The sequence below is a fragment of the Ochotona curzoniae genome, unplaced genomic scaffold (genome assembly GCF_017591425.1).
Source record: "Ochotona curzoniae isolate NIBS_2020 unplaced genomic scaffold, NIBS_Ocur_1.0 contig_4877, whole genome shotgun sequence".
Taxonomy (NCBI): Eukaryota; Metazoa; Chordata; class Mammalia; order Lagomorpha; family Ochotonidae; genus Ochotona; species Ochotona curzoniae.
The window spans coordinates 832,987-858,839 of NW_024466409.1; the positions used below are offsets into that span (position 1 = coordinate 832,987).

A 25,853-nucleotide genomic window follows, 5' to 3' on the forward strand; every position below is an offset into this window, starting at 1 on the left:
CTGCCAGGGGACTTTGCAATTGAGTGGTGTCCTTGCAGCTGAATCTGCCTCCCAGTTCTGGCTGAGAAGAGGAGCAGAGGAAGCAGCCACAGTTCTGGTTTGCATTCTGGTTTGTTTCTCCTGGAAGCAGACCGTCTCCATGAGACCTCCCCCAGCCCCATCCTCGCCACTGCTGTTCCTGCTCCTTTAGATGAACCCACTGCATGCAGGTGGATGCTCCGCTCCCAGCTCCTGACCACCATAGGTCTAAAGCAGGCTTTGATTTGACACTGATGAACAGCACCCCTAACTCAGAGCCAAGCTGCTCCTCCACTGCCCCAGGAGCAACGGGCGGGGACAGATAGTGGGATTGTTGCCTAACTGTTTGCAATCTCTCTCCTGCACCACTGAGAGGGGCAAAGTCTAACACCAACCAGTGCACCCTCTCCCTGGAATTTCAACTTTGACCCACTGCCCTGCAACAGCTTTTGCCCTGGAATCCCTCAGCCTACCCTGAGTGGTAAATTTTTCACAGAAAGGAGAGAGCTGGCTCCAGTGAAGGCCTCCCTAGCCTGCCCTCAGATAACTCCTGTCAGGCCTAAAGCCTTCTGCGAATACCTGACTGGGCTGCCCACCCCACCCGCCAGGTTATCCCCAAGAGCCTGAAGGATGACAGTAAGGTGTGCCACGATCTTAAGGTCTGCCAAGGGCACAGTTCTAGATCAAGGCAGGAAGACAGTGGTGGAGGGGCTGATGTGCGTTTGGCTTTGGACACCTGCAGCCCACATTGGAGCACCCACACTTCTAGTTCCACTTTCCCACTAATGTGCACCCTGGGAGGCAGCAAGAGACCTGCTGGCTTTGGTCAGGCCATACCCTGGTTGTTGCTGGCATTGGAGAGGGAACCAGCAGATAGAAGATTCCTCTTGGTGTCTGTCTCTCTGCCTTTCTTTTGTTTTATTGATTTTTTTAACACCATTTACAGTTGAGAGGGATGCATGCCCATGTGGGTTTCTGATTAGGTGGGTGAGACATTTTTTTTTAAAAGATTTATTTTTTATTTTTATTGGAAAGGCAGATATACAGAGAGGAGAGACACAGAGGAAGATCTTCCCTCCAATGATTCACTCCCCAAGTGGTGCTGTGCTGGTCTGAAGCCAGGAGCCTCTTCCGGGTCTCCCACACGGGTACAGAGTCCCAAGGCTTTGGGCCATCCTCGACTGCTTTCCTGGGCCACAGGCAGAGAGCTGGATGGGAAGCGGGGCCGCCAGAATTAGAACCGGTGCCCATATGCAATCCTGGGCGTGCAAGGTGAGGATCTTAACCACTGCGCCATCGCACCGGGCCCGAGACATGTTTTAATTTTTTTTTTTCTCCTATGTCCCAGGCTGGGCAAGAGGATGGGGCTGCTCCTCGCTGTCAGACTACATCAGCATCTGGGAATGGAGGATGGTTTTTTTGATGACACCTTAGAGACTCTGATGTGGGGAAGAGTGTTCCAAGGGTGGTATTTGACCGGTTTTGGTAGCTCTAAGACTTTGACTTTGTTGCTCTAGTGTTGAGAAAATCTTTCCAACATCTACCTGTGTGCATCCACAGGCCCAGGAACATGCTGGAAAGCTTGGCCAGAATTGTTCAACCTATTCTGCTTTCCATCCTCTGATGAGCCACTGAATGTCCGCTGCTGGTTTAGATGGGCTGGCTGTCATACCCCTTGTGTGCGTCCGGGCACACTGTCCACTGCACAGGCACCAGCAACAGAGGAGGCCCAGTCCCAACACATACACACTGCAAGGTTGCAACACATATACTGTGATTTTCCCTGTGGCCAGGGTTTGAGTTGAGCCATCCAGTTGGAGAATTCCCTAAGATACCTTACCTGGGATGACCTCAGACTGGACCGGTACAGGGTCAGGTTTGATCCATCACCTACACCAGCCAACGGACATACTGGTGGATGCAGCTGCCTGGTCAGTTCTAACCCCAGCTCCATCTCTCATGTGAATTTGTGGGGGCTGCAGCCTAGTCCAGCTCAGCTCACCACAGACCTGGTCTTCACGTACATAAGCAGGTGCCATGGCCTATTCAGGGTGACTCCCAATGACCCCCACCAGGCCTGAATTCAGCCACAGTTTTTGCATATGCCAGCAGCCAAACCTGGTCCATCCTGCATCCCATTTGGCTCTTGTGTACACCCATGGGTACTGCAACTTAACTCACCTTGCCTGACCCCCAGATCTGGTCCACACTCATGTCAACAGGTGCTGTTGCTTTGCCCAGGCAGGTCCACCACCAGCTCTGCCTATTGAGCTCACTAGCAGAAGCTGCAGCCTAGCAGAGGAGTGTCCACAGTTTTCCTTAACAGGCCTGCTCCCAACCCCAAATCTTGCATTTGCCAGGTAGTACTACAGTTCAGCCTGACATGACTTATACCCAGTCCTGACACTTGCCAACAGGTACAACAACCTTATCCTAGCCTGGCTGACCCACAGAACTCATGTGAGCTGGCAGATGCGCAGCCTAACCTGGCCTGCACCATTCTGGCTCTTACCCCCAAATCCAAACAAACATATACTGACAAATGATGCAGGCTTTCCCAGCCTGGTCCATCCACAAACCCAGCTCTCTCACTCCCCAATGGGAGTTAAAGCCTAGCAAGGAGGCCTCCAAAGTTCTCCTATGAGGCTCATTCCCAGCCCTGGATCTTGGTGTGGGTGGGTGTTTCAACCCAACCTGGCATAGCCCACATGCAGTCTCAGATCTTGCTAGTGGGTGTTGCAGTCTAGCCCAGCCGGGCATGACCCATACCCTATCCTGGCTCACTTGCATGCAGTCAGGTCTTGCCCAATCTGCCCACAGATCCAGCCTACATAAATGTTGCTGAGTGTTGCAGCCTTTCTTGGCCTGGCCTGCCCTCAGCTCCAATGATTGTGTTCCCCAACCTGAGCTGTAGCTTAGCAGGAGAGTTCCCAAGCCCACCATCAGGCCCAGGATCTTATGTGTACCAGCAGGTGACATATTCCTGCTTGGCATGGTCTGCTCCCAGTCCTGGCCTTTGCATGTGCTGGCACATGCTGTAGCTTGGCCCAGCCCGTCCTTCTCCTAGCTCTGGCCCCTGTGAGCATCAGGTGGGTTCCTGTCAGGTGAGTTCCATGGACCAGCCTGGTTTGGTCCATTCCCTTACCTCTCAACACAGATCATCAGGTGCTGCAGTCCCACAGGGTGAACCCACAAATCCCCTACAGAATGCACCTGCAGATCCAGTTCTCTCACGTTCTGGTGGGTGCTGGGGCCTAGCCTGATCTGGCCCATCCCCTACTCCAACATTTGTGAGCAGATACTGCTGTTCAGCCAGGCAAGCCTCCAGCTTCAGCTTTTGTGTGTGCCAGCAATGCTATTTAGTACAGCCCAGGTCTCTCAAGTGTGTGAGTGCCTGATCCAGACATGCCCTCTGATTCCGCTCTCTAAGCCACACCATCTCAGCTTCCACACTGTCTGTGAGAGCAGTGGCCAGGTCTATGCAAGCCCCCAGAAGACATTCCTCCCTTGTCAAATATGCCCCCAGCTGTTCCCACTCCAATACATTCCCAGACCCCCTTCCCCAAGCAATCTACAGCTACCACTATCACCGCCATGCCCTCCCCCTGGCCTGGGGGCTGGGGCAGTGTATTCCACCCCTGCATTCCCTGCCTTCCCTCCCCCCCCCCATATCTTAAAGCAAAAGGGTGGGGGGCATAAAATAGGCAACTGTTGGCCCAGCATGGTAACCTAGTGTTTAAAGTCCTCGCACCAGGATCCCATTGTGGACACCAGTTCTAATCCCAGCAGCCCCGCCTCTCATCCAGCTCCCTGCTTGTGGCCTGGAGCAGTGGAGGACAGCCTAAAACGTAGGGACCCTGCACTGGCATGGGAGACCTGGAGGAGGCTCCTGCCTCCTGCCATTGAATTGGCAAAACTTTGGCCGTTGCGATCACTTGGGGAGTAAATCAAGGGACAGAAGATCTTGAAGATCTTCCTCTTTGTTTCTCCTCCTCTCTGTGTATCTGACTTTCCACTAAAAATAAGTTAGTTAAGAAAGAAAGAAAGAAAGAAAGAAAGAAAGAAAGAAAGAAAGAAAGAAAGAAAGAAAGAAAGAAAGAAAGAAAGAAAGAAAGAGGAAGGGAGGGAGGGAGGGAGGGAGGGAGAGAGAGAGAGAGAGAGAGAGAAAGAAAGGAAGGAAGGGAGAAAGAAAGAAAGAAAGAATAGGCACCTGTGCTTTCATCCTGGTATATTTAACACAAACTAGGCATTAAGCAGGGCATTTGCCTAGGTAGAAGACAACCTGGGCAGTTGCCTACAGCTGGAGCTGGGGCCTGCTTTTCAAATAAATAACTTCCTTTTTTAAAAAGATTTTTAAAAGATATATTTTCCTTGGAAAGGTAGATTTTATACAGAGGAGAAACAGAAACATCTTCATCCACTGGAGTCCTCCCCAAATGGCCACAAAGTCCACAGCTGAGCTGATCTGAACCCAGGAGCCAGGAGCTTCTTCCAGGTCATTGTAGTCACTTGGGGAGTGTATCAAGGGACAGAATATCTTCCTCTCTGTCTCTCCTCCTTTCTGTATATCTGACTTTGCAATTTAAAAAAATAATAATAAAATAAATCTTTTTTAAAAATCCTAAGAAAAAAAAAAGCATGAAGCTGGGGCCAGTTCTGTGGTACAGGTAGATAAGCTGCTGTCTGCCGACTATGCAGGCACCAAAATGGGTGCCCCTTTGAGTTCTAGCTACTCCATTTCCAACCTGGCTCCCTGATAACAGCTCTGAAAAGCTGCAGCAGATCATCAAAGTGCCTGAGCACATGCGGGATATCCAGATGGAGTTCCTGGCTCCTGGCTGCAGCTTGCCCCATCCCCAGCCATCGCGGCTTTTTGGGGAGTGGTCCAAGAGATGGAAGATCCTTCTGTGTGTCTTTCAAATAAATAACTATTTCTAAAAGGGGAAGAAAGGTGTAAATTCCTGCCTTATGACAAAATAGTGATGCAAAGTAAGAGAAAAACTTGCAAATAGTACTTTAAGTAGATGGTGACAGTTCAATTGGTTATCTATGTGGGGGGAAAAAAGCAGGAAGTTGCAGTCCCTGGTTACCAGGGAGCTGTTGGCACAGCGTCTGCAGCTGATAGGCAGCTCCCTCAGCCAAAGGAGGAGGAGTGAGGAAGGGCAACGGGCTGCAACCTGAGGGCCTTACCACTCAGACAGCTGCTGGCGAAGCTGGGGCTGGAGGTGGCCTGTCTGCTGAGTGGTTTTAATGGCTGGGGTGTGGCATCCTGCAGAGTGAGGCCTCAGCCGCCAAGCTGGCAGCCCCAAGCAAGCGCTGTTGGCTCCGGCAGTCAGTGAAACAGTGAAAAAAACCCCAAGGAGTCAGCAACTGGAGGGAGAGCCACACCCACCGGGCCTGGGAAGAGCCCAGGCAGCACCGCGCAGAAGCAGAGGAGGTGCTAGACTGCCTGGAAGGTTCTAGCCCGTTTGTAGCCTTACTAGGGAGCCAGGATCACTGGGCCCCCGCGGTGTGACTAATGCTTGTCCTGTGGGTTGTTGAGAAGTGAAGCGGGGCGGGCAAGGAGGAAGGTGTGAGGGCTGATTCCATGGACGTCTCTGTGCGAACCTTCGAGGCTTCCACCCCCTCTTTGACTAAAGCTGGAGAGGCAGCGACATGAGCCATGAGAGGGCCTGATGGGGCAGGTGTGTTTGCAGAAAATAGACACAACTTGGCCTTGCACACACATTCTGGACAGGACCAGCAAGGCAAGTGCAGTGCCAGAGAGGCAGGAGGATTGGTTAGGGCCCTGCAGCAGCCCCAGGACCAGGGCAGCTGCTGCATCTCCGTGGGGGCCCTGAGGGACTAGCTAGAAGTAGGAGGAGTTATCACACAGCCTTGCCCTTTGGTAAGCAGGGAGCAAAGGGCTGTCTGCTTCCTGTCCAAGGTGCATGGAGATACAGGCAGGAAGCAGAGGAGCAGAATGTATAAGGGAAAGGACTTGGCGTGGGCCGAGACTCTGAATCCACCCGGCTGCTTGCCCACTGTGGACTTGGGCAACACATGCTTTGTGCTCTGTAGTTACCATCTCCTGGAAGAACTAATATTGCCTGCCCTGTTGGCTGTCTGTTTTTTTTTAAAGTCTTATTTATTTGAAGGGGAAATACACATGCATATACACGAAGGGACAGAGAATTTTTCAACTACTGGTTCACTACGCAAAATGCACACAACAACTAAGGCTGAGCCAGGCTGGATCCGGGGACTCCATCTGAATCTCCAGCAATATAGCTGGCACTTGCTGCCTCCCGGTGTCTGTTAGCAGCTAGCCAGCATTGGAAGAGAAGCAAGAACTTGAACTCAGGTGCTTCACTGTGGGATACAGTCATCCCATGTCTATCATAACCACCATACCAAATGGCCACCTAAGAGATCAGGTCTGCTAACAAAGTTATACCTCCCAGCATCTTGAGAACATGGGACTCTGCTTTGGAGCCAATGTGGAGGATGGCAGGCATGAGCTCCTGCTGGCCAGGGCTGACCTCAGGAGCAGCTCTCATCACCTCCCGAAAGTACGGAGAAGGGGGGTGGCTCAGCCTGCGAGTCACGGGGCCCTGTGAAAATGATGGCATCTCCCTGAATATTAGAAGTTCAGGGAGAGAGACCTTTTCATGTTTTTTCTTATTTCTTTTTTTGTTATGATTATTTTATATTTGAAAGGCACAGTTACATAGAGAAGGAGAGACACTGAAAGATCTTCCATCTACTTCCCAAATGGCTGCAATGGCCAGAGCTGGGCTGGTCCAAAGCTGAAAGGCGAGAGTTTTTGGTCTCCTGCATGAGTGCCAGGGCCCAAAGCCTTTGACCATTCTCTGATTTCTCATGGCGTTAGCAGGAAGCTGGATTGGAAGTGGAGCAGTCAGGACATGAACTGGCACCCATATGAGATACCAGTGCCACAGGCAGTGACTTAGCTTGCTATGCAACAGCGTCAGCCTGACCCTTTCATGTTTACAGTCAGGGTGTTGATGCTACAGAGGAAATGCAATTCCACGTTGCTCCCAGGGGTCTGTGACAAAGCCAGAGTAACAACTCAGCCCCCCGGTTCCAGGGCAGTGTCACCTCACCACAGGCTGCTCACTCCTCTCTGTTAAACCATGCCTTGCCCTGTCCTTTCTACCTAGACAAGGGAAGGTTGTCCCCCAACCCGCGGCTGTGACTAGACATGGGACACCCTCTGTTCCATGTCCACACTGGAGGTTGTCTGACCGCACCAGCCTGGAAAGGATGCAGAGAAAAGGACAATGGCTGCAAGGGAATCTGGAGTTTTCTGCGATGAATTCTGCCAGGGAATTGAGTGCAAAATGGTCAATCAAGGGAATGAAAGGAAGTCCAAGTCAGAAAGACAGCATCTTGAGGTGGAGGATGGAGACAGAAGGCGCCAGGGGATGGGGACAGGAAACTGTGCCTGACCAGTCAGGTTGGAGCCCCCTAGTTTCCACTCCCATTATCAGAGATGGATGGGCCTGGGAGGTTGGAGTGTTAGGGAGGTTCATACCTCGGCACATGTACAGCAGGCCCTGGTGTGTCAAGGTCAGGGACAGAGGAGGCCGTGCTCATCGCAGCAGAGCCATTAGCATTTCAACCACTGGAAAGGTAGAGCAAGCCAGGCTGTCAGAGAGCAGTCCAAGGGCCCTGGGGACCAGCAGCCTTGGGTTGGAGGAGTGCTCTGTGAGGACATGAGAATGGCAGCAGGCTGTGCTCCTTGCACGACATGCCCGCTCTGTCCTGTGTTGCACCTTTCCGTGACCTCAACTCCACCTAGCTTTCATCTTTTCTCCCCCAGTCTTCAGAGGCCTCATTGACTTCACCGGGTCACCAGCCAACCAGGAGTCCCCACGTTCCTAGTCTGATATTTTTGGGCAAAAGAGTCACCAGAGGACATTTGCATTTTCCTACTTCTGGGCATTTACTCATGCTCTAGTTCCTGCCTTCTCAACATTGCATCTTCATAAGTTGAAATCCTTCTCCAGCCCCAGCTCATATGTTGCATCTTCCAGGAAGTCTTATGTGGTGTCTTGGCCAAATGCTCCATCTCTCTGAGAGCTACATCACGTCCTTCTCTCTATGCCTTTTACGGGAGTGCCGGAGTCCAGGTGTAGTGGATAAAGCGCAAAGAGAAAAGGAAGTAGACCATTACAATTTTATGATCATAATGCACAATGCAGGAAAGCTGTCCACTTTATTTATACAGAAAGTCAAACTCTGGCTCAGACTTTTTATGCCATGGTCAAGTGGGTGTTTCTAAAGATAATTCAGCCATTTGTTTTACCTAAAAACAATAGAAGTTTCTGCTACAATTCTTATTCTACAACTTAATCTCATATCACAAAGAAAAGGAGGACCTAAAGATCAAGGAAAGAATGAAATTGTAAATACACATCCCTTGATTAGCATAAGGGGAGAAATGTATCACAAAGAAAAGAACCTAAAGATCAAGAAAAGAATGAAACCCTAAATATAGGTCCCTTGATTAGCAAAAGGTCAATGGGGACAGCCAAGACCGAAGGAATAATAGAAGACCCTTTTGCAAGACATTATTATTGACTTTTTTTTAAAGATTTGTTTATTTTCATTACAGAGTCAGATATACAGAGATAAGGAGAGACAGAGAGAAAGATCTTCCATCTGATGATTCACGCCCCAAGTGAGCCCAATGGATGATACTGAACTGATCCAAAGCCAGGAGCTCTTCTGGGTCTCCCTCACAGGTGCAGAGTCCTAAGGCTTTGGACTGTCCTCCACTGCTTTCCCAGGCCGCCAGCATGGAGCTGGATAGGAAGTGGAGCTGCTGGGATTAGAACTGGCTCCCATATGGGATCCCAGGGCTTATTCAAGGCGAGGACTTTAGCTGCTAAGCCACATGGGCCCTATTAACATTAACCTCCAAGTTTACATTGAATAAAAGGCCAACTGCACAGTAGCAAACAATGCCTGAATGGATTAGAATTCTTCCACAGGGTGGTCCGGTGTCCATGCAAAGGAAGGTGGAGCTGCATTCAGGTGGCTGTAGAGACATCCCTTGGGCCCTACCATACAGCAGGAAGTTCCTTGTGGCCTGAAATGGAACAATGCTCTTCACACCTCGTGTCTCCTACATCTACTGCACGGACCCCAACAGGCAGCATACCAGCCTATTGTGTGTTTCCACTACTGTGGTGAGGAATGCTGTCAGCGCCCTCCACACACACAGTAACATCTTGAAAGGCTGAAAACTTGGTCTCATTCTTTTGTGGTTGTTGTATCCCTGATGCCTAATGCAGTCCCTTTATATAGTAGGCATTTAATTAAGAATATATGTTTTCAACAAATCAGTGTGCTGGGGTAATGGAGAGGAATGAGAAAGTTTCTTTCTCCAAGTATATATATTTTATATATATAAAAGAGAGAACTCTTCCACCTGCTCATTTACTTCCCAAATGCACACAACACAGAAGGCTAGGCCAGGCTGAACCCAAGAGTCAGGAGCTCCATCTGGGTCTTCCATGGGCAACAGGAAAGTACCTCCTGGGCCATTATCTGTTACCTCCCAGATGCATTGGCAGGGAGTTGGAGCAGAAAGGTAAAAATATGGGGCTGGCGTGGTGGTATAGCAAACTAATTCTCTGCTTGTGGTACCATATGGGTACCAGGTAGAGCACCAGCTGCTCTATTTCTGGAAAATGGGCAAAGTCCTTGAGCCCCTGAACCCATGTGGGAGACTCACAAGAAGTTTTTGACAGGCCAGGTTACAGCCATTTGGGGAGTGAACCAACTGGTAGAAGACCTTTCTCCACGTTTCTTTCTCTCTCTCTCTCTCTCGGTAACTCTGACTTTCTTCTTCTTCTTTTTTAAAGATTTATTTAATTTTTATTGCAAAGTCAGATATACAGAGAGGAGGAGAAACAGAAAGGAAGATCTTCTGGTCGATGATTAACTCCCCAAGTGACCACAATGGCTGGAGTCAAGCCGATCCCAAAAGCCAGGAGCCAGGAGCTTCTTCTGGGTCTGCCATATGGGTGCAGAGTCCCAAGGCTTTGCAGCATCCTCCACTGCTTTCCCAGGCCACAAGCAGGGAGCTAGATGGGAAGCAGGGCAGCTGGGATTAGAATGGCACCTGTATGGGATCCCGGCGTGTTCAAAGCAAGCACTTTAGCTGCTAGGTTACTGCACTGGGACCAACTCTGACTTTCAAATAAAGTAAATGAATCTTTAAAAGAAAATATAAAGAAAGGCAGAAATACACCAAGAAGCAATACAACACTGACTGCAGTATGGAAAGAAAGATGCACAGCAAAAATAGGTGAGCAGCTGCAATCACTGATGAGCTGCACAGCCTTGCCAAACCCGTGGCCTCTGAGCCTTGTTCCCTTATCTTATTCCCTTATCACTGGGGGCACGGAGGCCTGGCAGGTGCTCAGCACATGGTCCGTGTTCTATTTGTGGAGTCAGATGAGGCTGTTCTGCCTAAGAAAAGGGAAGCTGGGCTTGAAGAGACAGAAGCTGCTGCCATGGGCTTAACCTAGAGTGAATGAAACTGGTGCCTAGTCCATCTTCGTGGCCTCCAGGTAAAAATCCTTACACTTACATGTTTCCATTTCCCAGCCTAACCTGGGCTCTCTGCCTTTTACAACTTCCCAGCAACTGGGAGCACATTTGATCTGCAGCCCCTGGCAGAATGAGGACCTTGTTGCAAAGAATGTGGCTCTGAGAAATTGTTGTGATCTGCCCTGCCCTGGGGCACCCAGGAGAACCCAGGCCTCTGTTGCTGTATTTGAGGTGGGAGCACTGCTAGGACAGGTGGCAGAGATGCCAGGCTTTTCTGGGGATGTAGTGAGTGTTTTCCCTTGGAAACCCAGGAACCCACAGCTTAAGACCTGGTGCAGCACCAGCAGGGAAGAAAGGCTGATCCATCTGTGCCCTGAAGGGATCACTCTCTGGCAGGGCAGCGCAGCACCCACCCCATCTGTCTTGCAAAGTGTGGAAAGGATGTCAGACCCGTGTGGGGAGCAGATATATGGGTGATGGAGTGGTCAAAACCTTTCCCCTTATACTCTGGCATTCCCTCAGAACACTTCTGCAGCTAGAGAGGTGGGTTTCCCCTCTCCTGAGCAATCCTCCAGTACACACCAACTGGGTGTCCTGTAATCGGATTTAATCTAACTCCATTCTGATAGTGTCCATCTGGAGGCAGACTCGTTCCCACAAGGTTGTCCCCCACTACAGAAACTAACCAAAAGTAATAGTTTGTGATTGTTTTGGGACAACTATAGGGAAATAACGTAATCCTTTTTTTAAAAAAAGATTTATTCATTTTTATTGGAAAGGTAGATGTACAGAGAGGAGGAGAGACAGAGAAAGATCTTCCGTCCAATGATTCACTCCCCAAGTGACCGCAATGGCTGGTGCTGTGTCGATCCGAAGCCAGGAGCCAGGAACTTCTTTCCAGGTCTCTCTCGCAGGTGCAGGGTCACAAAGCTTTGGGCTGTCCTCCACTGCTTTCCCAGGCCACAAGCAGGGAGCTGGATGGGAAGTGGAGCTGCCTGGATTAGAACCGAAGCCCTTATGGGATCCTGGTGCGTTCAAAGTCAGGACCTTAACCACTACGTTATCACGCCCAAAATAGGGTAATCCTATGATTCATTCTGCTTTGGTTTGATAATCTCCTAAGACGACTCGCAGAACTCAGGGAAAATGCTTATTGTTTTAAGATTTAGTTATTTTTGTTAGAAACGTGAATTTAAAGAAAGGAGAGATAAAAATCCTTCACTTGCTATGGCTGGACCTGAGCCAGTTGGAAACCAGGAGCCAGCAGCTTCCTCCTGATCTCTCACATAGGTCTAGGGTCTCAAGAACTTGGGCCATCCTCTGCTGCTTTCCCAGGCTATTAAGTAGGGAGTAGGTTTGGAAGTAGAGCAACTGGGTCATGAACTGTTTGTTGCCCATGTGGGATGCCGGCGCTTTAAGGACTAGCCTGTCGAGCCATGCATCGGCCTGTTCTATTATGAAAGTCAACATGAAGGAAGCACAAGAACTGTGAGATGCGAGACTGATTAGGGGCCCCATGGAGGAGCAGATGTGGGCACCGACAGTCTGGCCACTTCACCCTGCGGACACCTGCAGCCCCAGGCTCAGCAAACCTTGTTCCTGGAGGTGGGACAAGCTCCAATCCTGCAATGGTGGGGTCTTAGCTTTCACTTAGGAAATCCCAGGGATCTATCAAATGTTATTTCAAATCATTCCACAGTGACGGAGCACCAGAAATGAGAGAGGCAGGAACAATAACGCCTAAAAATATTGAAGAAAAAAAAAAGGAAGTGGCAGCAGCTCAGAATGGTGGTGCCCAGGGCCCAAATCGTGGGTGGGGTGTGGAGATACTGAGACACCAACGTGGACGGTGTGGGTGCAGCCGAGCCTCCCCAGGGGTGGGGCACGAGGCAGCGCGGAGGAGGAAGCAGGGTTGACCTGAGTCATCCAGCAAAGGCCAGGCGCGGCCCAGGCTCCCTGAGTTGCAGGAAGCAGTGTAGGATTCACAGACGGTCGAAATGGACAGATAGTCGCAGGGCTGGGCACCGACTTCCCCTAATTCAATAACTTCTTTTCCACTGCTTGTTGCGGACGTTGGAAAACCGCGATGAAGACACACACCAACCTCCGGAGTTTGCGCAAGGGGGAACCTGAAGGGTCCCCCCGCCTACAGCTCATGGCTCCCGCCAGGCTCCGGCGGCTGCCGGGAGCACAGCTCGTGGCAGCTATTGGAGATGCCGGCGCGCACGAGGGTCGTGCTGCAGGTCGGCGGACCGGCGGCGCGCGCAGCCCAGGCCTCTCCAGCGCCCCGCCCGGCTCGGCGCCCGCCCCCAGCCCAACCCACACGTGGGTTCCCGCACGTCCGCTCAGCTCCCCCCCTGACGTCAGCCTCGTGGTTTCATTTAAGGCCCCTCCTGCTCCCATCTCTGAGTGCTGGAGCAGCTGCCGACGAGTTCAGATCTCATCTCTGCGCATCTCCCACGCCCGCCCGACGTGCACCCCAGGTAGGTCGTGCCCCGCGCACACCGCACCCCACGGTGGAAAAGACGAGCCCTTGTCTTCGGCTCCGTGCTCCTGGGGCTGGGGGTGTGTACGCATTGCTTCCCAGAAACAGAAGCCGGAGACCGAAGCAGTGATCCGCACCACGCTCTGTTTCCCTAAGTGGGGAACATGGCATGTGGCCGCACCCAAGATGAGGGCAGATGCAAAAGGGGGTGCCTTTGGCTGGACGTGGGCCAAGGGCGCAAACTTTGGAACTCTTGGAGCCGAAAAAGCCTTAGTATCTCTGGGGCGGGTTCCTGGGAGCCAGAAAGCCGCAGAACGCCTCGCGGTGGGCGTTTTTTGACCCCTGGATGCTGGAGAGGGGTTCTGGGGATGGGGTGGGGGCCTGCCGCGCGGATTACTCGGCATTCTTGGCGCAGTGGTATCTCCCAGCGTGGTGCATGCAAAGGTAAAGATGTTTCAGGCAGAGCCCCAGTCCTCTGGCACCTCAGACGGACCTCGGAGTCGAAGAACCTCCCGCCCATCCTCCCCTTTGGACACGGAAAGCTGGGAGAGGGTTAGGAAACTTGCAGGGTCTCCCCTTGGGCGCTTGTCTCCAGGCAACCCCACTCCACGAGGAAGGGAGCCCTGCAAGCCTAGTGCTGGGGTGTTGGTGAAGCCAGCAGGTCTTTGCGGGGGAATCTCCCCCCTGCCGCGCCGCAGAAACCTTTACGAGGCCGTCTCGAAATAGCAAGGATTTGTAAGGAGAGAACTGGTTCCCGCCCGACGCCTCTGGGCAGCCTGCCCTGAGGCCATAGCAAACATTTTTGCCCTTTGGGGACAGTGACCTGCAGCTCCGTCCCTGGGTGCAGGATGGGAAGCCCCTCTCCGGGCTCTGGGATCCGGCAGAACAATCCCGTATCTGTTAACTACGGTGCTCCGGGCTTCTGCACTACCGCGGCTTATTTATGCACTTCCTGGACTGACAGAATGTCCCAACCAGGGCCTCACGCCTTTGCTCAGAATCACGGCAGCAGCCACACGAGGCTCCTCCCCGCCGGTTGGCAAACAGTGTTACACCTCTTTCTGGAGGTTTTAAGAGGCCCTGGCCCGCACGCAGGTCAGGCCGGCGGCCAGCCAGGCTTCACGCTCCTCGCGGCTTCTTCTGGTCCCTAAGTGAAGTCTGAAGTCGAACTCTGACTCGCAGAGCTCTGGATTATCTACCGCTCTCAGGTTGCAGCCACTGCGCCACGCGCTGGCACTGCTATGCAGTGCGCACGCGCAGCTTTCCGGGGCTCCCTCGCCTTCCGGATCTGGGCGGGGCCTGCCACCTGGGGACTTCCGCCCCCTGGTGGACGGGAAGCCAGCAGTCGCGCATGCGCACAGTGGGTTTGTGGCAGCTAGTAGCCGTTAATGGCACTTAAAGCAAGTAGTTCTGGTCCTTCCAGGCGGGGCTTGGCCGTGTCCTTGCTGTAGGAGCCTGTGTGGCTGGAGAAGAGCAGGGCGGGCCACTCTTTCAATTCTTTTCTGCGGAAAGGTCGGCCCTTCTCAGGGTTAAATAGCCAAGATGAGCGAGCCTTCAGGAGGCTACACTTACACCCAGACGTCCATATTATTTGTGCATGCCAAGGTGAGGTCTTCAAGGCACATGATGACTGTGGCTATGCCATGGGCACCTTTAGGCTTTCTTTAAAGTCATCTCTTGTAGTTGCCGTGGCAGGTACCTAAAGTGATGTTGAGGTCTTGGTTCCAAAACATGAAGCAGGCTGGTGACTCTGAATGTTTTTCCTCTGTGTAGATTCCTGCTGGTTCCAAATCCAAGTCCAAAATGGCAGCTCTCAAGGATCAGCTGATTCACAACCTTCTGAAGGAAGAACAGGTCCCCCAGAATAAGATCACCGTTGTGGGGGTTGGTGCTGTTGGCATGGCCTGTGCCATTAGCATCTTAATGAAGGTGAGAGTTCTAACCCCATCCACTCCTGCTCCCTCCCCAACACGTGCTTTGTCACATTGCATAATAAATATAGCTTATGGCATCCATTCAAGATCTTTATGTAGAGGCAACTTTCCAAGCGTGAGCATATTAAGTATACGTGAAATAAAATTTCAAAGGACCTAGAACTCCCTGTGCTGCATGTATGGATTGAAGGAAGAGTTCAGAATCTACTTTTCTGAATTGATTTCTGAGTTGAAAATGACATAACATTAAAATACTGAATCTGGGGAATGTTAAGTTCTCCCACTCTTTAAATCCTTAGTTAAAAATTGTGGAAATTTAACTAAAAATAAAGAACACTTGAAAATATTAAAACTTGGTTTATATTGAAAAGAAACAGGCAGTTTACCACATTAAGTCTCAATTTGGAGCTCCACATTGGGAATGAAAAGGAGGAATTTAGTTTTCTGAACAGAGGTTACTGGAGGAAGAAGGGCCCCGGGCAGGTACGAGTAGGCAGGGCCTGTGTTTCCACGTGCGTCCAAGCTTCGGGGGAGACATGTCATGCACCAGCTCTTCATTCTCCTCCTGGTCAGAAACTGATGCTGTGTTCTCCACACTTGGGGGTGTGTGTGTGTGCTTCATCCAGAGCCTCTGACTGTGGCTGCCAGATGACTCACTGGGTGGTAGCTGGACCCAGACCACATCTCGTTTATATTAAAGCTGTTTTTGGCTCTCCTGCCCTACAATGCACCCATTCGCTTCTTTCTGTAGGTGCAAGGCTGTTTTTTTTTACCTGTACTATGCATTACATACACAATCTGTTGGACAACTGTTTTTATAAACTGACGGTTCATAAACTGTCTTTATGGACCAATTTGTTAGTATTGGCTCATGTGAAAAGCCTCTAGAGAATGATACAGGTTGTTTTGTTTTTTTAAAGCTTATTTTTTTTTTGATCTGAAAGGCACAGGGCAGAGTCTTCTGTCTACTGTTCCCCTCTAAATGTGAAAGCCAGAATTAGGCCAGGCTCAAACTAGGAGCCAGGTCTGGTCCTTCCATGTGAGTGGCGGGGACACACATACTTGAACCTTCACAGGGAGCACATTACAAGGAGGTTAGAGTGCAGTGGGTGAGACTGCACAGTCCAGAACACCGCAGTGCCCACCCACCCCACAATACTACTTTTAATGATATTAATGATAACCAGGTAATGTTAATTAACCTAATTGATGAATAGCGACCTAAAGTCAGTTCATTAGACTGAATTGGAGGTAATAAACGGAACAATTTTGCACACTTGGGAGTTATTCTAGATACTGCCAGTCTGCTCTGCTTCCAGACTAGCTGCAGTTGGAATTCCAGTGTAGGTTGCTTTACCGGAAAATGGGGCTCTAGGATGGGAACAGTGTTCGATTTGGGGGCATCCATGAGTCATTTGAAAATGGAAGTATGTGTCTGATGTATGTCCTGAAACTTGGTCTCTGATAGTGATTATCTGTGCTGATGCTTTAGAAATTGTGTAATACAATATAGGAATCGTATTTCTCCATTTAACTAAAAATGTCATCTCTTAGGACTTGGCTGATGAACTTGCTCTTGTTGATGTCATGGAAGACAAGCTGAAGGGAGAGATGATGGATCTCCAGCATGGCAGCCTCTTCCTTAGAACCCCCAAGATTGTTTCTGGCAAAGGTCAGTTGAGCAAGTCTATATATATATATAGACATAGCTCATGCTAGGCTTACATCTTTAGGGAGAGGGAGAGATTTCCCCTCCATTGTTCCCTTCCCCAGTGGCCACAGTTGCTGGGACAGGGCCAGGCTGAAGCCTGAACTCCTGTCTTAGCCTCTCATCTGAACTGGGAAAAATTAAAGAAAGCCTTATCCCAGCTACCCCAACTGGTCATATGAAGCTGGAAGTGGGATTCAAGTTGAACGTCAAGGAAGACATTGATGTAGTCTTCCTCCACTAATGGGGCCAGAGTGATAAAATTCCCAGAAGCAGTGGAGAGATCTCCAGAGAAGGAGGAGCATGTACTCTGCCCCATGCACAACACAGGCTAGTGTGAGGAACAGACCTTTGTCTGGAGAGTTGTCCCAGAGGCTATAATCCAGGTTGCTTTCTCTAGACTACAGCGTGACTGCCAACTCCAAGCTGGTGATCATCACAGCTGGGGCGCGGCAGCAGGAGGGAGAGAGCCGTCTGAATTTGGTCCAGCGGAATGTAAACATCTTCAAGTTCATCATTCCCAATGTCGTCAAGTACAGCCCCAACTGCAAGCTGCTTATTGTTTCCAACCCAGGTGAGAATTTTCTGCATAAAACCATATAGAAAAGCTGTGGGAAGGCTGCTAATGCATGTTCTGCTTTGTAGATGGGTGGTTACTGGGGTTTGTTCATTATTGTTTCAGTTCCCTCTCCACTAGATCTTTTCTGAAAGTTAGTTGCTGTCCTCCCTTTTGCTATACAGTGATTTAGTTAATGCACAATAACTACTTTTTGAGTGTTAGTGGAGTCAGCCTAGATTAGCTGGTGATGTTAAGCTGCTAAGAAAATGTTGATTCGAAGAGCCAGTCCTCAGCTAATGATTTAACTAACTCTTCCTCAATGTGTTCTCTGTAGTGGATATCCTGACCTATGTGGCTTGGAAGATAAGTGGCTTTCCCAAAAACCGTGTAATTGGAAGTGGCTGCAATCTGGATTCAGCCCGGTTCCGATACCTGATGGGGGAAAGGCTGGGAGTTCACCCATTGAGCTGCCACGGGTGGGTCCTTGGAGAACACGGAGATTCAAGTGGTAAGCATAAATTGGTTATGTTTGCAAAGATTGTGTTAAAGCTGACAGGCATTTATTGCTAAATTACAGCTCAAATCAGGTATGCATTAATGATGGGAGAATGGTTCCCTGCTATGGTTCATGCAATTAAATCAAATAGGGAGAGGGATCAGCATTGTGGCATCCCCTATGGGTGCTACTTTGAGTCCTAACTGTTCTATTTCTGATCCAGCTTCCTGCTGGGAAAGCAGCAGAAGCTAGCTCAAGAAGTTGGGCACTTATATAAGACACCTAGATTAATAAGTTCCAGGTTCCTGGCTCTGACCTGGCGCAGAACTGTTGTGACCAAAAAGAGGGTGGAATCTTTAAGATTTATTTATTTATTTTTATTACAAAGTCAGATATACAGAGATAAGGAGAGACAGAGGAGCAGATCTTCCATCCGATGATTCACTCCCCAAGTGACCGCAACAGCTGGTGCAGCACCGATCCAATGCCAGGAACTGCTTCTGGTCTCCCACACGGGTGCAGAGTCCCAAAGCTTTGGCCCATCCTCGACTGCTTTCCCAGGTCATGCATCTGAATATCCCATGGGGGTTTCTGGAGCCATCATCTGCTGCCTTCTGAGTTGTATTAGTAGGGAGCTACACCAGCAATGGAGCAGGCAGGAGTCAAACCAGCATCCTGATGTGGGATACCAAAACACTATGCTAACCCCTACTTCAATTGCCTACCTTGGCAATTAAATCAATCTGGGCCTAGCTCAATAGCCCATTGGCTAAATCCCTGCTTCTACTGGCATCCTAAATAGGCTCTTGGTTTGTATCCTGGTTGCTTGCCATCTAGTTCCCTGCTTGAAGCATAGGAAAGCCATAAAGGATGGCCCAAAGCCTTGGTGCCCCTGCACCTGCGTGGGAGACCCAGAAGAGACTCCGCTCCAAGTGGATTGGCTCCACTCCAGTCATTGCAGCCACCTGGGGAGTGAACCAATGGACAGAAAATCTTTGTCTTTTCCTTCTCTAAATCTGCTTTTAGAATAAAAGTTAATAAACTAATCCAAATACAATACATGAAAAATCTTATCAAAGTTGAAAGCAATTCTTGTTTGTACAGAATTTTAATACTTATGTCAATGTCCCTCTTATATTCTCATTTTGTCTTTATTTTGTCTTTATTTTGAGTATATATGGATTTAGCATTCTAATAGGCTAAGAACTGGCAACAGGGAGTAACCCTTTTATGCAAAGAGTTAGAAAAATGAATCGTGATTAGCAAATTTCTTGTGCACAAAATTTAAGTATCCTGTGCTGTGTTTGTTTCAGTGCCTGTATGGAGTGGAGTGAATGTTGCTGGTGTCTCCCTGAAGACTCTGCACCCAGAGTTGGGCACTGACTCTGACAAGGAGCAGTGGAAGCAGGTTCACAAACAGGTGGTTGACAGGTAATAGAGCTTGTAATTTGGTAACATGGAGGACTAGCTTTTAAAGTTTTTGAAAGATTGGATCTCAGTTCTTAGAAAACGTTAAGATCATGCAAGAAAAAATTAACAAGAACAGAAAAACACTAAGAGTGGCTGAAATAAAAGCCACGACAGCACCGTTTGCTGGTGAGAATTTGAGAAGTTGGGTCACTCAGCCATTTTTTGTTTCAAAAGCAAAGTTACTGAGAGAAAAGGAAGAGATCTTGCATCTGTTGGTTCACTTCCCAAGCAATTGTAATAGCTGGGGTCAGATCAAGCCATAGCCAGGAGCCTGGAATTCCACCCAGGTCTCCCACGTGGGTAGCAGTGGTCCAAGCGTTGCACCATTGTATTCCCAGCTGTATTAGCAGGAAACTAGATTGGAAGTTAAGAAGCAGGGACTTGAACTACTGATATGTTCTGTTGGCATTGTAGGCCAGTGGGTTCATCTGCTGTCACAATGCTAGCTCCAATTCATCCATTGTTGGTGGGCATGTTAAATGGTACGAGTACTCAGATAGGTCCTTTAAAACTAAAAACGGAGGGGTCAGTGTGATGGCTTGGTGACTAAAGTCCTCATTTTGGCATGCGCCTGGATCACATGGGAGCCAGTTCTTGTTCTGGCAGCTCCACTTCCCATCCAGCTCCTTGCTTGTGGCCTATGAAAGACAGTTGAAGACAGGCCAAACCCTTGGGTCCCTGTGTGGAAGACCTGGAAGAAGCTCTGGGCTCCTGGCTTCGGATTGGCACAGCTCTGGCTGTGGCCAATTGGAGAGAATCTGCAAATGGAAGATCTCTCTGTTTCTCCTCCTATCTAACTTTCCAATAAAAATAAATCTTAAAAACCCTAAAAATGGGTTCAAGTGGATTTGCATACAATTCAGCAGTTAATGCATTCCAAGGAACTAGAAACAGGTTTACATGTACACAATAGAAGCTACTGCACATTAAGGGCATTATTTATTACAACACATGCAGTTCAGTAATAGCTTGTTTTGCTTTGTTTATCTTATTTTTCCACGGTTTCCTGCCCTGCAGTGCTTATGAGGTGATCAAACTGAAAGGTTATACATCCTGGGCCATTGGACTGTCTGTAGCAGACCTGGCAGAAAGTATAATGAAGAACCTCAGGCGGGTACACCCGATCTCCACCATGATTAAGGTGGGTTTCTGCAGTGAAACTTTGTATTTGTATGCTGTATTTCATGTGTTTTGTTTTTTTAAAAATGATTCTGAGGAAGCATGAGATGAATGTAAATCTTCAATCACTATCTTCTATGGAATCCTGGAAAGAAGTAGTTGACGCTGAATATTGGTGTTCTAGGACTGTTGAGCACATTAGGGGTGGGGCACGGTTTCTCTGCCGGGGTCATCTGGATATTTGTCATTTGCAGAGCATCTAAAATGGTTGCCTTAAAAACTTGCCTGCTCTGGATTTCTCAAATTTCAAGTGCTTTCCTGCAGCTGCCTTGGCAGGGCCAGATCATGCGATTTGTTTCAGGCTAGGTGTTTCCACCCTGACAGATTCTTAATTTTTGATAATTTGTGTCGCAAGCTACTTATATTGAGGTAAATCAAGATTATTTTAAAAACTATCATTTATCTTTTTTTAATCTTTAGAAGAAATAGAAACTACATTGAAGGTATCAAAATGTTTTAACGGTAAAAAATTGGAAAGTGCTATGTGTAATGATAGATTTTTCTAGAATGGAAATCTATTTTGATGACATTGTTTTTTAGTACTAGGAATTAGTGAGTTGTGTTAAATAAGCTTCCTAAGGATCAAGAAACCCAGGATGCACAGACCAAGGTTAAAATATTTGCTGTTTTGCCTTCAGGGTCTCTATGGCATCAAGGATGATGTCTTCCTGAGTGTTCCTTGCATCTTGGGACAAAATGGCATCTCTGATGTCGTGAAGGTGACGCTGACTCCAGATGAAGAGGATCGTTTGAAGAAAAGCGCAGATACACTCTGGGGAATCCAGAAGGAGCTGCAGTTCTAAAGTCCTCTACCATGCCGACACGCCACTGTCTAGGCTACAACAGGGTTTTAGTTGGAGGTTGTGCATGTTGTCCTTTTAATCTGATGTGATGAAAGCAGTGTCACAATAATGGCCCTGAGAGAGGGAAGAGCCATCCGTGTCCTAGTTAGAACAGCCTGTAAAATCCCACAGCTACATCCTGATGCTGGCCACTTCGCTTGGTGGCATCCTAGACTGGTTAGGGTGAGAGCTGACCACTTAGGAGCCACTGCCCATGTTGCACAGGCTCCAGTTGCCCATCTGACTAGACGTGTTTTTTGTGTGCTTTGTAACTTCTGGTTCCTTCACCAATTGTGCTTAGTTCAACTTCCCTAGCCAGTCACATCCTGGCTTCCAATATTGTACAAATTCAATATCGCGTGTCTTGTGCAGAACTGTTGTTCTAAAGGATCTTATTTTGTATACTGTATGTATGAGTAGTATATGCTGCCATGTAATGTAAAAGGGAAGATCTATGAACAATGCAACCAGCTATCCAGGTGTCATGCCAACTGAGTCCCCAAATAAACCTTGAACACTGACCACTTTCTTTGATTTATGCCATTTGTTATAGATTATCCAGAAATTACTAAGCGTACGAAATAACTCAGTAAAAATGAAAGGGCAACTGGGTTGCCCTTTCCATTGCAATCAAGTTTTTATTTTTAAAGATTTTATTGGAGAGTAAGACAAAGAGAGGAGAGGGAAAAAGGAAAATTCTCTTAACTGATGATAGTGCTGCAACGGTCAGAGCTGAGTCCATCTGGAGCCAGGATCCTCCTCTGGATCTCTGACATAGGTACAGGGTTGAAACTGGGAACTTCAAATCTCCAAGGTCTGACAGGACCCTCCCTACTTGAGCCATCACCAGGCTGTGCATTAGCTGGAATGGAGAGTGAGCCAGGATCTGTCCAATGAGTCACTCCCTGGCTGGTGCTGTTCCAATCCAAAGCCTGAAGCCAGGAACTTCTTCCTGGTCTCCCACACGGATGCAGAGTCCCAAGGCTTTGGGGCACCCTCGACTGCTTTCCCAGGCCACAAGCAGGGAGCTGGATGGGAAGTGTTGCTACCGGTGCCCATATGGGATCCCAGTGCATTCAAGGTGAAGACTTTAGTTGGTAGGCATGCTGCCAGGCCCAGAAGTTAATTTTAAAACAAAGTAGCTGTAGGGGCTGGTGTTGTGGTATATCATGCTGAGCCTCTGTGACACCAGTATCCCATTTGAGCACTGATTTATGATTCCTGTACTTCCAACCTAGCTGCCTGCTAAGGGTCTGTGAAAGTAGAGGATGGCTGTAATCTTTGGGTCCCTGTATCTTCTTGGAACAGCTGGAAGAATCTCTTGGCTCCCAGTTTTAGACTGATCTAACTGGCCTTTGGCCATTTGGTGAATGAACCAGCAGATGAAAGATGTTTGTAACTCTGCCTTCCCAATAAAAATGTCTTTTTTAAAAGATTTACATCGGGTCCTGTTGTGGCCCAGCAGCTAAAGTCCTCGCCTTGAATGCACCAGGATCCCATTGGGCACCAGTTCTAATCCTGACAGCCCAATCCAGCTCCATGCTTGCAGCCTAGGAAAAACCTTGGACCTTGCACCTGTGTGGGAGACCCAGAAGAGGCTCCTTGCGTCAAATTGCCTCAGGTCCAGTCATTGTGGCTTGATCCTGGACACTCCCATAAGCATTTTGGGCATTCCAAGCAGCAGCTAGTAACTACACCATGCCTTCCACCTTTAAATCTTTTTTGAAAGACAATGTATATTAGTATTTTTTGTAAAGTTAATACCAACATGATTGAAAATATTTAGGCAAAGTAGGTTCATTTATTCTTAGGAATTTCAGATTTAACCTTCCAAAGCTTCTTTGCTCTTGGGCACAAGTGTTTCAGGCTCACATTACCTCCTGCCTCGGATAAATAGGTCAGCCCTGTGAGGAGGCTCAGGAGATCAGGCAAAGGTTTTCCACATTTCCCACAAGTTACCAGTTGGTTGAGAACAACATAGCAGTCCCTTACTTACCAAATGAAACTTGAAGGGATGATCGTACAAAAATTCTTTTCTGCCTACTTCTGTACCAGTGGCAAATGCTGCAATACAGAGGGTACTATATTTCTGGGTGGGCCCAGCACAATAGCCTAGTGGCTAAATCCTCACCTTGCAACTGCCAGGATCCCATATGGCCACTGGTTCCTATCCTGCATGTGCCACTTTACATCCAGCTCCCTGCTTGTGGCTTGGGAAAACAGTAGAGGCTGGCCTCAGCTCTTGGGATCCTGCACCCACATAGGAGACCTGGAAGAAGCTCTTTTTTTTTTTTTTTAAGATTTATTATTGGAAAGGCAGATTCACAGAACAGGAAGATCTTCCATCTGTTGATCATAGTTTTGAAAATGCCTGCAAGTCAAGATGTTAACAAGCATGTGGTAGCTGCATCATCCAACGTTGCTTAAACTGGTTGGTCACCTCAGCCTCTGTAAATTGCTTTTTCCAGGTTTCTGGGCTGGGTGTGGTGTGGTGGGCCAGCCCTCCACTGCCTGTGAACTCTGCCAGCCTGTCTCCCCGCATGCAGCCAACCGCGGTCGCCTCAAGAGCAGGAAGCCTCCGTGGGCAGCGTGGTGGAAACCAAGTTTTCCAGATGTCTCCCCAGGAACCTAGACTCTCAGTGGCTGGGGGTGGGGTGGGGTGGCAGGGTTTCCAAAGGAGCCTGGAGCTTCACATTAATCCCAGACCTAGGTGGGCTGAGGGAACTCAAACAACATCCGTATCCTGGTCTTGCACACTCTTACGGTGCCTCTAGAAGCCTTGAAATCAACATTGGGATAACAACCTCGCAAAGGAGCTGTGCACAAGGACACCTAGCCTTGGCCAATGCGCCTGCGCCTGGGCGGCTGTAGGGGCGGGGTTTGCGTGTGACGTGGACTACCGCGTGGAAGCGTCCTCGCGTGGCAGCTCGCGGGCAGTGACCGTTGCTGGACTTGGCACGTTAACTGTCGTTGGTGTCGTTTGCTGATGCCACTCTGGTCTTGCCTTGCGCTTTCAGGCCAGCTGTTCCGAATTAACGCCAAGCAGAGCATTAGTGAGTGGCAGGTGCGGGGCGAGGGGAAGTGCTGGTGGGGGTGGGGAGAAGAAAGCTTTACCTCAGAAGACAAATTTCCCGCCGCACCCACTAGACCGTTCTTTAGCTTTCCTCCTCCCAGCTCCAACATTCTGTAAGCTCAGGAGAGGTAGGTGGTTCCTTAGCTGTTTCCTGTGTTGAGTACCTTGTGGCTGTGAGAATCGGGCTCCCCTGAACGGCCGTATTCCTGTCAGGCCCTCAGGATGTCGACAGTCAAGGAGCAACTTATCGAGAATCTGATCGCAGAAGACAAGGCCTCCCAGTGCAAGATCACCATCGTTGGAACTGGTTCTGTGGGCATGGCTTGTGCCATTTGTATCTTGCTGAAGGTGAGTGCTTAGGCAAGTCCATCTGTGGCTAGACATCAAGGAAGCACCTTTAGGTCTTCAGTGTTGCTGAGTTCAAACAGAAGGGTAGAGTTTTGACAGCAAATACGTGTCTTCTCATCCAATTTGGATTTAATTTATGAAACACTTATTTGGGGCTGAGTATGGCTAAGCTATTTATTCACAGGGTGATCTTTTGGGATACAAGAGCCACTTGGGATGTCTGGTTTCTAGTCATGGCTGCTCCCCGCTTCCAAATCAGCTCCCTGCTAATGAGCACGGGAGACAGCACATGATGTTAACGTCTTGGGCTCCTGCCACCTCCCCACACGGAAGACTCGGCTGGAATTCCCAGCTTGATCCAGGCCTCGTCCCTGCTGGTGGGAGGAATTTAGAGGGAAGAGCGTGTGCCCGCTCACTCTCTCCTTCCCTCCCCCCCTGCCATGCTGCCTTTCAAATACATCTTGAAAAGTGCATATTTCAGGCTAGTGTTGTGGTGCAGTGGGTTAAGTTGGAATCAGGAGTTGGAGCCAGGAGTTGAAATCAAATACTCTTATATGGGATGCAGGATGTAGACCACATACCTCTAACAGATATGGACAACTAGCTTGGACCTTCCAATCCGTGAACTTGCAGTGTCTTTCCATCCATTTTATAGTTTTTGTTCTCTCATTTTAAATGTAGCATTTAATCTTCGTAGTAACTTTCAGAGCTTAGTTACTTTATCTACATTTATGAACAGCTGCTAGGTGGATGAGTCAAATCTGAACACAGGTTCTGTGCTCCTAATTACTGTACTGAACAGTTTAGTGTTTGGAACCCTTCAGAGCAAGATGACAAGAAGCAAAGCCAGTTCAATTCTAGAATGCAAGGAAATCTGTACTTCCAATTTCTAATCTTTTAAAAAAAGATTAAAAAAACAATAAAAAAGAAAACAAAATGAAGATTAAGATGAAACTTTAAAAAATTATAATTATTATTTTATAACGCAGTTCCAGAAGGCTCTAGGATTTCCCCTTCCCGCTCTGAACTCTCCTCCCCTCACTGGTTTCCCCTGTGCTATTACAGCAGTGTAGTCCTGTGTGCATCACTATGCAATCTGATCATGTCCTCACATTGTAGGTACGGATGATGGCAGAGAACCCATCATCCTTTTGTAAAGATACATTTTTAAAAAA

At 48.8% G+C, this 25,853-nt stretch overlaps 2 protein-coding genes across 6 annotated transcripts in view; both read left to right on the forward strand.

Moving 5' to 3' along the window:
• Window positions 1–6,355: 6,355 nt before the first annotated feature.
• On the forward strand, window positions 6,356–21,778 carry LDHA (lactate dehydrogenase A). Of its 2 annotated transcripts, none has more exons than XM_040988476.1 (8): window positions 6,356–6,361; window positions 14,843–14,998; window positions 16,558–16,675; window positions 17,112–17,285; window positions 17,605–17,778; window positions 19,080–19,197; window positions 20,254–20,377; window positions 21,054–21,778. In XM_040988476.1, the coding sequence occupies exons 2-8, from the start codon at window positions 14,873–14,875 to the stop codon at window positions 21,216–21,218; spliced, it is 999 nt and encodes a 332-aa protein (XP_040844410.1). In that variant the 5' UTR covers window positions 6,356–6,361; window positions 14,843–14,872; the 3' UTR covers window positions 21,219–21,778. The 2 variants fall into 2 exon arrangements, with proteins under 2 accessions (XP_040844410.1, XP_040844409.1); XM_040988475.1 differs by lacking the exon at window positions 6,356–6,361 and adding an exon at window positions 12,957–13,067.
• Window positions 21,779–23,410: 1,632 nt separating this feature from the next.
• The window catches only part of LOC121161838 (L-lactate dehydrogenase C chain), a 33,090-nt gene continuing 30,647 nt past the window's right edge, over window positions 23,411–25,853 (forward strand). Inside the window, exons 1-2 of one of the 4 annotated variants that reach the window (XM_040988481.1) lie at window positions 23,411–23,420; window positions 24,563–24,678. In XM_040988481.1, coding sequence (XP_040844415.1) covers window positions 23,411–23,420; window positions 24,563–24,678 — 126 coding nt within the window. The other 3 variants (XM_040988480.1, XM_040988478.1, XM_040988479.1) reach the window with 3 other exon arrangements.